Genomic DNA, 15,179 nt, shown 5'->3' on the forward strand with positions numbered 1-15,179 from the left:
GACGTGGAACAAAATCTTTTATATTTCATAACGTGTAGAATCAGTGATATTTATTCTGCCTAAATGCAAACTCCCCCTTACACAACATAATATAATTACCTCTACTCAACTATTAAAAGAGTAATGATCACTGAGTGACCGGAGCATAAACTCACAGATTATACTCTAAATAAAGGAAACCCTCTATTTGTGATTGAATCAACGACGACAACCTTCGATCCTTCTGTTGCCAGTGAGGGGAAAAAGGACAATTATAATAGGTCCTAGGAAAAAAAATAATTACCAAAAGTTCTAATAACAACCTAAACAGTCTGTAATGACAAGTTTCTGGATAGAAAATGACAACTTTTGGGACTTTTTTTGTAATTTTTTTTTAAAGAATCTCACTATAATTGTCCCAAGAAAAAAAAAAGCCCAAGGATATCCCCCCGGCAATCGTCTTAAATGATTTTGGTCCAATTTCTGCAGATAAGAGTTTGAAATACATCCTCTCGTAACCTTTTGTTTGGTTGGGGTTTTTCAGAGGGGAGGGAACGGTGCAAGAGGGCGTAGGGCTGTGGAGAAATTCTTGTACAAACTGTACTAATCTTATAGATATATTAAGCCATAATGAGAAGCTTATATATGTACCAATTTTGTTGTTTCCCCCCCCCCCCCCGTTTTGGATGCATGAGGAAAACAAAACAGCATAAAAAGAACATAACAAAAGTGAAAAGCCTAAACTAATGAAGTGTAAGTAGAAATATGCAAGACTTCCACATGCCTATTTGCTATATCTGTATGGGCCTCATTGATTTTACATCCGTCCTTCAGCAAGGAGATGGTTTTTGAAGAATTGCTCCTTGTATCTAGCTCTTGCTTCTTGAATGCCTCTAAGATGAGATTTCGCCAACTTGTATACACAAAACCTATAAATGAACTCAAGGGAAGATCGATTTTTCAGCCAAGTAAGAATCATGAAGCATACATGTTGTCTATCCCAAGTTATTTTATATTTCAATAAGCCTAATAGTAACAAATTTAATCGAAACTGGAGAGATTTTGGAAGAGTTTTGGAAATCTACTTGCTTTAATTTTGTAAAATGATTCGAAAATATGTACCTAGAGCTGATGATACTGATGCAAAAACAAACTTTTTACAATGACCAAAAAAGGGCTTTCTATGACAATTTTATAACTAGTATCGATGGATACATGCACCTTGATGTAAAAAAAATCTAAAACATACCTTAGCACCAATTCTGAAATAGACGCTCAGGGGAATGCCAAAAGTTACATCCACTCCCAATGGCTACAGCCTTCTAAATCAATATTAGATTTATCTTTTGATTTTTGCCATCTTTTAACTTTTGATCTGCAGAAAACGTGCCACTCATAATTGCTTAATTTAAACAGTACTGAATTATAATATATATATATATATATATATAAAATGATATTTCAAGTTGGTTCAGTTACATCAAAACAAGAACATTGAACATGCCTAATATATAGTTGACCTATGGCTATTGGGTCGTACATCTATTATTAATTTTCCTCCTAAACCCTTTTCCGTGGTCCTTACCACATACAAATGACTACGTAAAATCTTCTTCAACTTATGAAATGAGAATGAAAAATTAAGGGAATGCATAAGATCTAGTTTGACCTTTGATGGAACGTTGAAACCATATACGTGTCGTACAATTAAAATACAAAAAATAAGAAACAATTTTTCAAAAGATGAAACACCCAGCCAATAATATAAAACGAACAGCCCCTATGAAAGGAAGTAATTAAATGGATATAATATTTATAAGAATTGAAAGATTATATTAAATTAATGTATCAACCAAAATTTAAATATCCATCAAGCATGCATTAATATAAAATATAAATTTTAATCTAAAACCAGAAGGGCTGATCTACGTACCTTGGAAGTATAGACTCATCTTCTTCAACAACGAACTGATCATGATGTCTGGAGCATTGAGTATAACCTCCATCTTTCTCAACTTCAGTTCGTGTAACATCAGTGGCCTGCAATATTTTCATCATTGTCTCAGGGCCCAGTATTTGCAGACCCATTGCTCCATTAAGTGCTCTTTTGGCAAGTAAATCAGCGATGCCATTGCCGTCTCTGTGAAAGACCCGGATATCCACAAACCATTTCCGCTCTAACATCCCTTTGATTTCCATGATCAGACCAATATCCTTGTGCGTCTCAGGGACTTCAAATTTGATCAATCGAACAGCTTCAGCGGAGTCGCTTCTCAAGACAACAACTCTAATACCAGTGTCCCAAGCTCTTTTGAGACCCATCAAGCAACCCCATAGTTTTGCTGTGAGGGTATCTCCGCCACTTAATTTCAGAAGAAAAGCCTCCTTCATACAATTGTTGCCATCTTTAAGAACGCCTCCACAAGCTGCTTTGTCATCTAAATGAGAATAGGCGCCATCCACTTCTACAATAATCATAACGTCTCGGCCGGGGCCTATAACCTCCACTGTTGATGTCTGGATCAATCTTCACGTAGTTATTGATGATACTACAACCTTCGTCCCCTGTTCTTCGCCATGCTTCAACATCTTCTTTACACACCGCTCGCCACCCACACTTGCTTATTTTCATCCTTGGTGACTTATTTTCCATTGCATTCTTAGAGAAAAATACCATTTGAAGTCCATTGACAACCAAAGAGGAATAAGGAATATATTTTATATAAAGCAGAGGACTCTTAGCCGGATGTAGATAAACTATGCCAACAATGCGAGTTTGGAAATTCATCATTAGGAAATCTGCAACTCCAACAAATTCCATCCCACCCCTCTCCAAATGTGAGATCGCGTTCTATGACTAAGCATATGGCTATGCCCCACCATTCACGTGAACCACAATAATCAGGGGATATATTTATTATGAACGACACATTTGGACACCACCAGAATTCTTTCTCGCAAAAGTAGTTTTGATTATAAAACCATGATGGTACTCTGCTGCCTGGAATTGTTAATGAGTGCCAACGTGGACGGAGGGAAAAAAACTGGGGCAAAAAAAAGCAAAAAAAAAAAACAGATTGTTTGTATCAGAAGTATGTTGATTAACACGTAAGAAATGGCAATATATACGTACAAGTAAAATAAACTATATATTTATTGTCAAAGAAATTAAGAAAAAAACAGGTGATTCTAAAAACTCACAATTTCTGAATCCCCTCTTATAATTGCTGACTTCATATTTAAATGGTTGTGAACCTATAAGAAACAATTTTGCGTGTTAAAGAAGTAAAATGATAGAGGTGAAAGAACAATTAAAGACAAATAAAATAAACCTGAGGTTGAAATGATTCAATGAAATCCCATAATTGATCTGCACATCCGTAATGTTTTAGTGATGAACAACCTTCAGCCCATATGATAGATTTGACGGAAGTTGCGGCAAAGACCGAAGCCTTGGGCAACTCCAGAGACAATACCTTTAAGCTTCGAAAGACTGGAAATGAGGCCAGATGGTAAGTCAATGAAATCGTTTCCACTTAGATCTAAAATTTCCAATGATGATAACATGCTGATGTCATCAGGAAGTGATCCATCATGGAGATTGCAAAAATAAGTAAATGTTTCAAGATGACAAAGACGGCGGCAACAAAAATTTTTGAGCTTGAAGGCCTTTGAAGAAGGGATAAGCAACTCCATGATGATGAAGATTGTGTTTCGCTATTGTAGTCACTAAATGATAACCCTTGTATAGCAATCCCACTCAAATCCAGCTCTTCCAAAGCTTCATTTTCATTCAAATTCTCTGGCAGCCATGAAAGCTTTGAGCATTTAGAAATTTTGATAACTTTCAGAGCTTTCAACTTGCTAACACTACATGGAAGACAAACCAGCTTTTTGCAGTTTGTCAAATTTAATTCAACGAGACCAATCAAATTACCCAACGATTGAGGTAGTTTGGCTAGAGCAGTCTTCTCTAAATCAAGCTTCGATAGACATGCCATATCTTTTCCAAACTCAGGAAGTTTTCTAACTTTTGAACAACCCGATAGAATAAAAGTCTCCAAGCTATTCATCTCAAATTTTTCTGGAAGCGTTTTAACTTCTTTGCAATCTTTCAAGTCAACAATGACAAGTTTCTTGTGTTGCCCAAGAGAGTGGGGAATTTCAACCAAGTTAGAACACCCTTCAAGAATCAACTTTTCAAGATGAGGAATTCCATCAAAATTTGGGACTTTGACGAGGCATTTTGAATGAGATAGATCGAGGGACTTTAGGCTTGGGAGAGACTAACAATAGAAAAATTGAAAACAGTAAGCCCTCAAAACTAAACATTAATTATAATTATAATTTATTAAATTATGGAGAAAGAATTTAAATGAAAGGATCATAATTACCTGTGTTCCTCTCCAAAGTTTTTTTAATTTGCTGTGCTGCATTTTTAGTACTACAAGCTCATAGAGTTGAGGCTGATTGGGCAAATAAAATAATGGATACCTCACCCATTCTATGACTCTCAAGTCGCTAGAAAGGGACTTGAGCCCATGCGGAAGATTTAATTGACAATGTGAAACATGTGAGCGACTTGAAATCATAAGTAACCTAAGATTACTCATCTTTGAGAAGGATTCAGGATCCCAGAATGCATCACATGACTTTTCCAATGTTAGCGCTATTCCTCGAATTGCTTCTGTCCCCTATAAAACAACAAGCCAAGGTCAAAATGTTTGTGAAAGTTATGGAATATATTGATATTAAAAAGCACATAAACACAAGAACGTTGGAATAATGTCACCTTATTTCCTTTTAGTACTTGATTGGCATCCTCCAAAGACAATATCCTGGAACGCTTGCCAGCATCATAATGTGATTCTTGATAGACAATATATTTACACATATCTTAGAGAATTTGATGCACCCACAAATGCCCTTCATAACTAATCATTAGTGATTTCTTAATGAGAACATTTATCTCAGTTTCTGGGCGAAAATCCTTATCCAAAGTTTCTAAAATTTGTATGACATGATCTTTGTCCATCCCATTGAAAAAGCAAGCAACATCCAGGAATATGGTTTTCTGCTGATCATCCAGTCCATCAAAACTCACCTGAAGTATCTTCAAAATGTCCTTTGGAGGAATTTTCTTGAGCTTAGCTAGTTCATCCTTCCATTCCACTATAGGTCTTTTGCAAAGAGATGAACCTAACACTATGAGCACTAAAGGAAGGCCTCTAGCATACTCAATGACGGTTCTAGCAAGTTTCAAATAATCTTCATTAGGATGCTCTTCTTTAAAAGCTTTTTCAAGGAAAAGTTCAAGGGACTCGTTATAACTCAATAATTTGAATTCATACACAGCAGATACACTGTGTGATGATAACAAATGCTTATCCCTAGTTGTTATTATTATTATGCTCCCTTCTCTGAACCATCCTTTCTTTGGAGCCAAATTTTCAAGTTGCCTAATATCACTCACATCGTCAAGGACAAGTAGAATTTTTCTGTCAGTCAACTTGCTTTTTATTAACTCCATTCCTTCATAAAAGTCAGCCACTTCCATACTCTTTTTATCTAGAGAAGAAAGAAGTTTTCTTGGCAATGAAATCAAACCTTCTTTTTCCCATGCCTCTCTAATATTATCAAGGAAGCAGTGAATCTCAAAGTTTTTGCGCTCTCGCTCCTGCTCATAAAAGGCTCTAGCAAGAGTTGTTTTGCCTACACCTCCTGTGCCCCATATTCCTATAAACCCAACTCCTTCTGATTCACTTGCAACGATTGACTTCAGTTTGTCTAATTTTGGTCCAATTCCAATTAACTTGCCATGACCAAATGCTGATTTATCAAGTAACTTTGACCCCATTTCTTCAACAATGCTTTCAATGAATTCGCTTTCATACCTGCATATGAAAATAAAATTATAAAATGATTTTTTTAACATGAAAATAGCGTGATGGTTTTTAGTCAATTGAATTTTAAAGCTCTTGCATAAACAATAAAAAATACTTAATGTGAGATGTAAAGAAAAACATGACCACAAATGTAGCAATCATAAGTTTTCCGTGAACCTTAGTTTGACTTAGTGCGGATAGGAGATAACTATTTGCAGATATACACGATTATGTTGTGTGTGTCCACACACTCCTAGATATTGAAGTTACTTAATTAATACATTATAGGTTGAGTTTCCTTTTTTTTTTTTTGGCAATACATTTTATTATTTGAATAGTTTTTCTTAATTTTATTTAAGCAACATTTCACAAGAGTTCAAATCTAATGCTACACGGTAAATTCTTCAACTATCAAAAACTAATAACAACTATTAATTATTTAATAAACAACGAAATTAATTTAGAGAAATTATAAATTATAAATTATTGAATTACATAATAATTATTATGTAATTTTACTAATATATATTCAAGAAAATGACCATTTCAGAATTATATCATTAATTGAATTCGATTGGAAAACCTAGATCATGTGCAACCTAGTGCTACAAGTCTACTTTACCAACAACTAAAAATACAAGTCTATAACGGACAAAAATGAGTGAAATACTAAGGGGAAAAAAAATCTAGCAGTGGTTATAGTTTTATATGATTTTGAATCTGGTCCTTCTAGTTTTTTTCCCCTTTTTATGGAATTTTTATACTCTTCTGATCCTATTTATAAGGTACTTCCAGCATGTTTCACACAGACAAAAAAAAACTTTAAATTTCGTTAAATCTCATTTAAAATTTAATAACATTTAAATTTATCCATATTTAATATATATTATACATGAAGGGTAAAATTAAATATCTATACAAAATATTTCTCGTAATACTCAATAAATAGAATTAAAAAATATCTTCTCTCTTGTCTTGTAAATACGAACAGGGGACAGGGAGTTTTATTACATTAAATGAGCAAGTCGTTCTGTTAAAAATACTCCCAACGCGGTTAATGCTGTGGTGACATGGCATTGAAAAGGCTGCATGACTTGCATTCTCTTCTTCCTAGCGAAAGCTTGCGGCTCTCACTCACTCTTCTCCTCAAGGGCCAACCAAACCAGTCTCATGCCGAGAAGGATAAGAAAGGCTTAAATTGTATTCACCTCTCCATTAGCATCAACGCACTGCTTCTATGCCGTTGGGGATATATATATATATATATATATATATATGTAAACAAATTCATACACCTCAATGATATTAAAGGCATTTTAACCGCGTAGATATGAAGCCGACAGTAGAACGTCAAATATGGAGATGTTTTCAACTTCTTCAATGAGCTGACTTCGAATGTTGTCACACCGATAGAAGCATTTCTAATAGAAGCAACAAAGAACGGGGCAAACCCCGCCGCCACAGCCGAAAAAGAAGCTCCGATGGCCATTATCACTCCGGAATGCCGAATCCCAATATTCTTCTCCTTATCAACTAGTGTGGTCGGCCCTTGATTAATTTGTGAGAGAGAGAGAGAGAGAGAGAGAGAGAGAGAGAGAGAGCCACAAGCTTTTACGTGGAAGAAAGCAAAAGTTCATTACCGGCGTTGGAAAGAAAGAGAAAGCAAGCCTTTTTAATGCCATGTCACGTAACACTAATATCATTGAGAGTATTTTTTACGGAAAGACTTGCTCATTTAATGTGATAAATCATAAAAATTTCATTAAAAAAAAAACTACAGGGGACCTAACTCAAAATCAAATAAAATTATAAAAACTAGTACTACGTTCGTTTTTCCAATTCCTAATCACCCCTTCTGTTTTATCAGAAACATCGCATCTGTTTTAAAAACATACCTAAGCTTCCATTCAAATTGCAAGCCCTCTCTTATATATTTGAGATTTTATTTTCATCTATCTAATTGTTAGTTGATGGTTAAATTTAACTTTTAAGCTTTTGCTTTGACCAAAATACCTTTATTTAGCATAAAATTATTTAAATATTTATATTTGTGAAAAGCATAATTTTTTATAATAGGAAATAATTCTACTGCATGAGTTTTCAAACATTATAATATGTTATCATATTAATTAATTATTAATTTTGATTATATAATGAAATTGTATAATTTTATTTTTTTTCATTGCATGTATTGATATATATTTATTTAGATTTCTTTTAAATGTCTAAGATCATATTTCAAAAGCTTATTTTATTCATAATACATATAATAAATAATTTCAGTTTATGAGATTATATTAATAACTTAAATTTTTAATTTAAAATTTTTAAACTATTTTTGTAATAAACTTTTATAAACACATTTTTTTGGAGTGAACTTATAAAGACACTTAGTGAACTGTATCTTTATTAAAGGAATTACTGAAATTCTTAATAAGCTTTTTATATCTATAACAATTACATTACTTAAGCTTTTATTCCAACATGATAAAAACATTAGAAAAATATTTATTTGCAGGAGAATTTTATCCAAAATTAGGAATTTAGTATGATGAAGGATAAATTAGTAAATAAATATCATTCTAGTACAAATTTTTAATTAAAAATCTTTTTAAAATACTCTCAGCAAAATTAACCATTTAAATTTAAGTGTATGTTTTCAAAATAGATAATAAGTAAATGTAATTAAAATAAAATGGATTAAAATATTCTAGTTTTAAGTAAATAATATTTATAATACTTGTTAGTTAAAGCTTCAAGCAGTCCACCTCCTACCCATTTTAGGGAGGGAAGGGATTAGAGTATATTTGAATATGTATGCCCTTATTTCTCAACAAAAAAAGAGAGATGATAATTATTGAGAGAAGTGGAAATTACCGATCTTTTGAGTCCCAACCAGATAAAGTAGCTACTTTTTCTAAAGCATCTCTCCACTTTTGCACCTTTATTTTGTTTTTGGCAAATCTTTCTTCATGCTTTATGAATGCTTCTGCAAAACTTCCTTTTTGTTTCCTAACATCAGAAGGATCTACGCCGTAAAATATGGAAATACTTGAAGACTTGTCTTTTCTTTTAACTGCAGAATCTTTTGAAGCTCATCCAAACACCAAGTTGAAGAAGCATAATTTGGGGAGAGCACAACAATTGCAGAACGAGACTCTTCAATTGCTTGTATTAAACTTGGATTAATAGATTCTCCCCTTTCAAGTTCTTCTTCATCCCTGAAAGTTTTTAATCCTTTGCGTTTTAAAGCAGCATACAAATGATCAGTAAAATTTTTCCGAGTATCTTCCCCTCGAAAACTCAAAAACACATGATACTTCCTTCTCTTGGTTGAACCAGAAGAACTTGAAGAGCACCCAACTCCGTCAGCATCATGCGCCATTGCAACGCAAGGATTAGGAATCTGAACCCAAGTACAAAAGTAAAAACACAAAAACAGAAAGAATAATACATATATAGTAGGAGCTTCAAGAAACAGTGCAGCAATCAGTGAGGGGGATACTGAAGACGGAAGAAATTGCACCAATTTATGATGATTTGATCAGGCTAAATATATGAGAGGCGTGATTTGATCCAGCCTGCTATGAATCTGGCAAAACTTTGAGGCAGAACATAAATCTAACTCGCAGATTCACAAGTTCATGAAAATTCCAAAGATAGTCTAAAAGAATTGGCAAGGAAGAAAATAGATCCCAGGTTAATTGAATTGATAACTAACAAGCTAGGGGTTGACCCGCTCAGCTGCGTCCCCATCTGTCCCTTAATTTTGGGGGGCCTTTCCAATTGCTTTCAATATTTGAAAAATCAGATAAAATTGAAATTTGAAAAATGAATAATTTTTTGCCTATAAGATGTCAAAATATCACTCATTTTACATAGAACCTAATAAAAAAAACTAAAAAGAAACATTTGGAAAGGACCCCAAAATTAAGGCGTAGCTGAAGTGCTGCCGGGGGAGCTGACACCCAGTGCCTAACTATATTTATATTTCTTACAAAGCAAAAGTTTTGTATTCAAAGAAAGCATAATCACAAAATTAATGCTTGAAAGGCTAAATCCATTTCACGGAAAAAAACCAAAATAATAGAAACTAATCTTAAACTGACACTGGTAGCCTTGACAGAGACATATAACAAAATTAGAAAGGAAGAAAACAGGAACCTGATGGATGAAATAAGTGAAAGATTTCTTTGATCTGCGACCTGATCGGAGGGTGACGAAACCCAGTTGTGCACAGATTTGTATTTTTGAGGATGAAGCTTTTGGAGTCCGCTCAAGTCTTCTCTTTAATATAACAAGCTTCTCCAAATGTTCTTTTCATATTGGGACTCAAACCGCGTTGCTGTCTTCCACTTTGCAAGAATTTTTTAACTGCAGAATCTGGCAAAACTTTGAGGCAGAACATAAATCTAGTTCGCAGATTCAAAAGTTCATGAAAATTTCGAAGATAGTCTAAAAGAATTGGCAAGGAAGAAAATAGATCCGAGGTTAATTGAATTGATAACCTAGGAGCTGGAGGTTGACGCGCTCAGCTGCGTCCCCATCTGTCCCTTCATTTTGGGGCCCTTTCCCATTGCTTTCAATATTTGAAAAATCGTATAAAATTGAAAAGTTTTGTATAAAATCTAATAACCAAAAAAAAAAAAAAAACTAAGAAGAAACATTTGGAAAGGACCCAAAAATTAAAGCGGAGCTGGGAGTGTAGCCCGGGGAGCTGACACCCAGTGCTTAACTATGTTTATATTTCTCACAGCTCATGTGCTATTTATAGTTCAAAGCAAAAGTTTTGTATTCAAAGAAAGCATAATCACAAATTAAAGCTTGAACTAAATCCATTTCACAGGGGGAAAAAAATAATAGAAATTAATCTTAAACTGACAGTGGTAGCCATGACAGAGATATATAACATAATTAGAAAGGAAGAAAACAGAACCTGAAGGATGAAATAAGTGAAAGATTTCTTTGATCTGCGACCTGATCGGAAGAAGATGAAACCCAGTGATGCACAGATTTGTATTTTTGAGGAGGAAGCTTCTGGAGTCAGCTCAAGTCTTCTCTTTAATTTAACAAGCTTTTACAAATGTTCTTTTCAAACCGCGTTGCTGTCTTCCACTCTGCAAGAATTTTTTACTTGCAAATGTTCTCTGCAATTGGGACATAGAAAATATTTTTTAAAGTCTCGATTTGAGGGCTTTAACAAACTAAAGTGGCTCTAAAATTAGAAAAAGTTTAATACTTTATTAGGATGATGATTGTAGTTTGTTTTTCTGTGTATAATAGATCTTGAACTGGTTTGCTTATCAGAGCTTGATTTAGCTACCAACCCAGTAATAGAGAGTTGGTCTAGCAGTAATACTAGATTTCTTTCGGTTTTAAGTTTGAGTTTCACAGACATTGTACTATGAGTAGTCACAAACCCCGAATTGGATCAGTAGATTGCTAGAATCCCAAAAAAAGCACTAAATATTGAATAATAGTTTTTTTTAAAAAAAAACAATAGCTTGATTTAGCCTGGAATTACGTATCAGATGAAACTTATGGCAGTATTTCTAGTTGAAAGAATTTCACACAACTACTTTTTTTTGTTTGAAAAAAATTTCTAGTTGAATTTTTTTACATTATTTTTACCAAGTTAAGTAAAGTTCCTTCAATTTGTCAGGCATTTTTACTGTAATAATAAATCAGACTACGAAAGCCATTTCAGCCACAACTTCGTCATGTTTCCCAATAAATGCTAGTCTCTCTCTCTCTTCCTTTGTGCCCAAGTTTCTCAAACCAAAGTCTATATTAAGGCAGAAATTGCAAGATTCAGCAGTCAAAGAAATAAAGAGATCTTTTTCATACTGGATAATTATATTTTATTCGACGCACTAATTATTTTTAGAAAACAGAGATTACTTTTTTGACGTACTACATGAGAAAAGTACCAAAAGAGACTCTGCGATCCAACTCTACGTATTTCATATCTGATCTCGCTGGGAAGTAAGTCACCAGCCTTCGACCAATCCTTGCTTCCATCCTCCGAGAACGCGTCGGACACAGTCCATTCTAGAGTTGGTAAGTTTTTGTCCTATCTCGGTGTGGAAGCCACCTGCCCCCCCATATATTAAAGGCAAAATAATTGTGATTTATAAAATATGAGATAAAAATATGAATTGAGTTTGTTCACTTTACCTAAAATGAGCCTTCATCTCCCAGTTGGTAAGATAAACCATATCGCGGGTTTGTATCCTCTCATAATCTTTTTTTCTCTTTTTTTTCTTAGAATTCGATCTCCACCTTTGAATCAAATAATTAATGATTCAGATTTTATATTTTATAAAACTATTATTATACATTGCATAAATAATAGAAAAAAGGTGGACATCTATTTTTTAAAATATTAAATCTGAACCATTTATTATTTACTCCAACAATGAAGATGAGATTTTGAGGGAAAAAAATAAGAAAGAAGGATTATGAGAGGATCCAGAACCACCTCATCAGATTATGAAACAATTATTTAGGAGATGACATGTTATTTTTATTAATTTATCAATTTATTCTTGATTAAAATTCATAATGGCTCCAAGGGACATTTTTGTGATTCTACTAATAATAATACTTGGATGCTAGCCTCGCCTAATCTATCTTGTTCTTTCCGTCTACCCCAGCTTGAAGTCATCCCCGTTTGCAAATCATCATCTTCATTCCAAAAATCATCATCATCAAATCTGAAACATTTTTTGGGAAATCATTTTTTCTTATAGCGTTAGCATTAGCCTCTTTAACTCTTGTGCAAGTCCTGATAAAGGCTGAAACAACATCCTCCCTCTTTGCAATGTTTCCTTTAGGGCCTATTTGGTGAGAAGAAAATGAAGGAAACGAAAGGGAAAAGAAAATTTTAATGAGTTTGATTTAAAAGAAATAAAAAAAGTGGAGTTAAAAATTTTTAATTAAATTTTCCTCCTCTTTTATCTTACATATCCTCTTCATCAAAATTTTAGAATCTCATTTCTTCAATTTTTCTAATCAAGCTCATTAAAATTTATTCTCTCTTCTGATTGTCTCGTACCAAGCATAGGGTTAGCCTTATTCATTCAAAAAGTCATCACTATGCCGCGTCAATTGCACTCTTGCTTTCAATTTTCGAACTTTTTTGTTGTGATTTTTTTTTCCTTTTTTGATGACCTGGATGTGTATATTGAATTGAAGCCCCTTCTTCGGTGAAAGTTGAAAATTCTATTTTTCATGGGTTATAGTGGGGAAAATGAATCTATCTTTTCAAAAAGTAGGCCCATGACTTATATTTAAAAAATATATTTATGAAAAAATTATTTGCAATTTAAAAGTAAAAATTAGTGTCATTGGAAATTAATAGGAAAAATTACAAATAAAGACCCCTTAATATGTGAAATTATGATTTGGAATCCTAAATTTGAAAAATAGTTTCAAAAGACCCGGTCTCAAATTGCAAATATAAAATATGGGTGAAATATATAAAATATCCTTTAGCTAAATGACAAGTTGATTATGAGAAATGATAAGTTTATTTCAGTAAATGACAATTTCCGTAAACTAAATCACAACTTGACTGAGGGTATGCCAAATGACAAGTTGACTATGGGAAATGATAGGTTTACTTTAGCGAATGATAATTCACTTTAGTGAATAATAATTTCAGTAGACCAAATCATAATTTGGTTCAGGGGTTTCAAACATTTCACCAAAATTTTATATTTACAATATGAGATTGGGTCTTTATTTGTAATTTTTCAAATTAAAGGTCCCAAATCACAATTTCAAATATTAGGGTATCTTTGTTCGCAATTTTTCCAAATTAATATTATATTAAAATATTTTTAAAATAAAATAATATAAAATAAATAGTAAAACAAATATTTAAAAGTTGCTTTGTCATAAAAATAGTTATGATTAAAATTATCGTCTAGTTTATTTTTGGTTTTTAATAATTTATATGTATATATATAATTGTTTATGTAAAAGAATATTTATATATATATATATATATTAAAGTTTGCATAATATCAAATCCTATAATATAGTTTCATATATAAATGGGTCAATGCTTAGTTCATTAAACTTTTATTATCAAGATATAACTTCTCTTGACCCATTAATGAACTATATTCCTTTTATTTAATAGTTGGTCATCCTGAACAATAGTTCTTACTCATAATATACCTTTTGAAATGTTCTCCTTCCTTTTTTAATTCCAATCAGTTATAAGTAACCAGTCATCTTGATCAAATATGTTATTTATATATATTACATTTAAGGACAACAAGGTGCCCTTCATGCCTCAATCATCCAATCCCAATGAAATAAAATTAATCAAAGTCCAACTTCACCTATTTTGCTTGCATGGCCGAGACACACAAACCATTATATATATAATCGCACCAATTGATTTTATCTCATTTCCAAGCCAAGCAATTTCAATTTCTAATTATCTATTAATTTTCTTAAACTTTGGTCTAACATTCCTCCAACAACCTTTCTAAACAAATTCTATCAATTATCAATTTTATCCCATTACCTTAATCGTTGACTGTGCCATTAAGGATTTTCCTAATGCACACCTATTTCCATCCACCATTTGGAAACCTCAAGCAAACCTCAAACAATAATTTCAAGTCAATTCCTAGCTTAAATTCTTTGGTCCCCAAAACAGTCACCAAAATGAAATATCTAATATATCAAAACCTTATACTTGAATTTCAATAAATCTCATCCTCAAACTCAAAATCCCAAACTTCAAATATCTACTCTACTCACCTAATCCCTTCAAACTTTAACATTCCTCAAACAACTTTTCTTTACAAATTCTAAAACTCCTATGTTTTCTATGCTCATTCAATTACAATCTTATAGCATTTCTTATCTTTTTACTTCCAGAATCATAATCAAACCACCGCATTTATTCAACTATCTCAAACTTGATTTAACCCTCACCTTGATCTTCTCAAATGTAGTTAATTCATCTACAACAATTACTAAGCATTTGGAGCATCAAACAAACAACCTTGAATCCATTTCTAAGCTTCAAAAATATGATCAAATTCAACTTCTCCCAGTTATACAGTGCTGTCCAAAACACAGGAGAAAAGAAATCCACATTCCAACATACCATATACCTACGCTTGATTCTCAATTCCCTATAATTTACTCTTAGTGATCATTTAAACAGGGGCATTATCGTTAACTCTCATCCTTTGAAGATTCATTTTTGATGTACATATCTATAATGTAACATTTTTGTAAGTCTATAAACTTTCTATTAAAGCATCTTGCATTTAGACTCCTCATTAA

The 15,179-nt window shown here is 32.8% G+C and overlaps 2 protein-coding genes and 1 long non-coding RNA gene across 3 annotated transcripts; all 3 read right to left on the reverse strand.

Annotated features, from left to right (window-relative positions):
* Window positions 1-662: 662 nt before the first annotated feature.
* Window positions 663-2,042, reverse strand: LOC114745270 (uncharacterized). The gene is made up of 3 exons (XR_003740184.1): window positions 1,913-2,042; window positions 1,229-1,354; window positions 663-908 (listed from the first exon to the last, which is right to left on the reverse strand). It is a non-coding gene; the product is annotated as an uncharacterized LOC114745270 (long non-coding RNA).
* A 1,479-nt stretch (window positions 2,043-3,521) lies between these two features.
* On the reverse strand, window positions 3,522-7,353 carry LOC114745272 (TMV resistance protein N-like). The gene is made up of 3 exons (XM_028933423.1): window positions 7,160-7,353; window positions 4,895-5,873; window positions 3,522-4,265 (listed from the first exon to the last, which is right to left on the reverse strand). The coding sequence occupies exons 1-3, from the start codon at window positions 7,351-7,353 to the stop codon at window positions 3,522-3,524; spliced, it is 1,917 nt and encodes a 638-aa protein (XP_028789256.1).
* Window positions 7,354-8,892: 1,539 nt separating this feature from the next.
* On the reverse strand, window positions 8,893-9,249 carry LOC114745271 (toll/interleukin-1 receptor-like protein). The gene has a single exon (XM_028933422.1). The coding sequence runs from the start codon at window positions 9,247-9,249 to the stop codon at window positions 8,893-8,895; it is 357 nt and encodes a 118-aa protein (XP_028789255.1).
* Window positions 9,250-15,179: the final 5,930 nt, after the last annotated feature.

This window comes from Neltuma alba, unplaced genomic scaffold (assembly GCF_004799145.2).
Source record: "Neltuma alba isolate B1F8T4 unplaced genomic scaffold, ASM479914v2 tig00004585_pilon, whole genome shotgun sequence".
Classification (NCBI taxonomy): domain Eukaryota; kingdom Viridiplantae; phylum Streptophyta; class Magnoliopsida; order Fabales; family Fabaceae; genus Neltuma; species Neltuma alba.

Excerpts from the sequence above, each read along its gene's own strand:
- LOC114745271 (XM_028933422.1), bottom strand. The coding sequence starts at position 9,249 with ATGGCGCATGATGCTGACGGAGTTGGGTGCTCTTCAAGTTCTTCTGGT.
- LOC114745272 (XM_028933423.1), bottom strand. The coding sequence starts at position 7,353 with ATGGCCATCGGAGCTTCTTTTTCGGCTGTGGCGGCGGGGTTTGCCCCG. Across the intron at positions 5,874-7,159 it reads ATGCCTTTAATATCATTGAG|GTATGAAAGCGAATTCATTG; the intron begins GTGTATGAATTT and ends TTTCATATGCAG. Across the intron at positions 4,266-4,894 it reads GTTATGAAGGGCATTTGTGG|TCTCTCCCAAGCCTAAAGTC; the intron begins GTGCATCAAATT and ends TTCTATTGTTAG.